General features: G+C 44.6%; 1 protein-coding gene across 1 annotated transcript; it reads left to right on the forward strand.

Moving 5' to 3' along the window:
• Positions 1–1200: 1200 nt before the first annotated feature.
• LOC138883683 (uncharacterized) lies at positions 1201–1647 on the forward strand. Its single transcript, XM_070164385.1, has one exon. The coding sequence runs from the start codon at positions 1201–1203 to the stop codon at positions 1645–1647; it is 447 nt and encodes a 148-aa protein (XP_070020486.1).
• The last annotated feature ends 255 nt before the right edge of the window (positions 1648–1902 follow it).

A 1902-nucleotide genomic window follows, 5' to 3' on the forward strand; every position in this document is an offset into this window, starting at 1 on the left:
ACAAGCTAATGCACCCAATCTACTACGCCAGTAGAATGCTGAGCGGAGCCCAGCTAAACTACACTATGACTGAAAAGGAGATGCTGGCTGTGGTATTTGCATTCGACAAGTTCAGATCATACCTGATTGGCTCTAAGGTAATTGTATATACTGATCATGCAACTCTCAGGTACTTGATTGAGAAGAAGGATCCCAAACCGCGCCTGATTCGTTGGGTGTTATTACTGCAAGAGTCCGACCTTGAAATTCGTGACCGTAAAGGCACAGAAAACCAAGTCGCTGATCATCTATCACGACTTGAGGGAGCTGAAAACTCAGTTGAGGCCGATGATATTCTGGAAACCTTTCCAGACGAGCAGCTGCTCGCTACTAGCCTTGAGGAAGTGCCATGGTATACAGACTTTGCGAATTACCTGGCAAACGGTATTGTTCCCTATGATCTTTCCTCACTTCACAAGAAAATTTTTTATCGTGACTGCCACATGTATTATTGGGATGAACCTTACCTGTTTCTAATATGTGTTGACAATATAATCTGGAGGTGTGTCCCCAAGATAGAACAATCTTCTATTTTGCAGGCATGTTACGCATCAGTGTATGAAGGGCATTTTGGAGGAGTCAGGATGGCTGCAAAAGTGCTAGAGGCCGGGTTCTTCTGGCCAACAGTGTTCAAGGATGCACATAAATGGGTGAAGGGCTGTGATGAATGTCAGCGAACCGGGAACATTTCCCGTCGCCATGAGATGCCCATGAACCCAATTCAAGAGGTGGAAGTGTTCGATGTCTAGGGGATTGACTTCGTGGGCCCCTTCGTCAGCTCCTTTGGCAATAAGTACATACTTGTTGTTGTAGATTACGTGTCCAAATGGGTAGAATCTGCAGCATTTCCCACCAATGATGTAAGAGCGGTGGTGGGATTTCTGAAGAAGAATATATTCACCCGTTTTGGGACTCCGAGAGCCATTATCAGTGACTGAGGCACTCACTTTTACAATCTTCGAGAAATTGCTAGCGAAGTATGATGTGTGCCACAAGGTGGCAACCCCATATCATCCTCAGACCAGTGGACAAGTTGAAGTGTCAAATAGAGAGATAAAGAGTGTGCTAACCAAGACTGTGAACGCCACAAGAACTGATTGGGCAAAAAAGCTAGATGATGCACTTTAGGCCTACAGAACTGCTTTCAAAACACCGATTGGTATGTCACCATATAAGTTGGTGATCAGGAAGGCCTTCCACTTGCCAGTGGAACTTGAACATAAAGCTTGGTGGGCACTGAAACAACTGAACCTAGACATTGAGGCTGCGGGAACAACTAGAGTCACAGAATTGCATGAGCTCGACGAGTTTCGATATCTTGCTTTCCAGAGCACGAGGCTGTATAAGGAGAGAATAAAGCGGTTACACGATAAGAACATTGTTGAGAGAAATTTCAAGCCCGGAGATATGGTGTTGCTTTATAACTCAAGGTTAAGGCTATTTTCGGGTAAACTCAGGTCACGATGGTCTGGACCATTTCGAGTGGTCGAAGTATTCCCTTCAGGTGCCGTAGAGATTGCCTCAGAGAAAGACTCTCATACATTTAGAGTCAATGGGCAGAGATTGAAACTATATGTGGGCATGAATGAACCAAAAGGAAGTGTCTGAGATCCACCTTACTGAACCTCAGAGGTCGAGCGAGCCTTAAATGCGCTCATCTGCGTCGTGCCGCGACGTTAAATCAGACGCTTATTGGGAGGCAACCCAATTGTTAACCTCGCTAACCCATAATTATAGTTTAGGATTATTCGAATTTAGGAGTTATGAGACTTGATTGGACAGGTACAAGCATGAATTGGACATAAAATAAGTACAAAATAGAGTTGTGGTGCAACCTGGAAGCTAACTGTCGAAAATAAATCG

Source organism: Nicotiana sylvestris, chromosome 12 (assembly GCF_000393655.2).
Source record: "Nicotiana sylvestris chromosome 12, ASM39365v2, whole genome shotgun sequence".
NCBI lineage: Eukaryota > Viridiplantae > Streptophyta > Magnoliopsida > Solanales > Solanaceae > Nicotiana > Nicotiana sylvestris.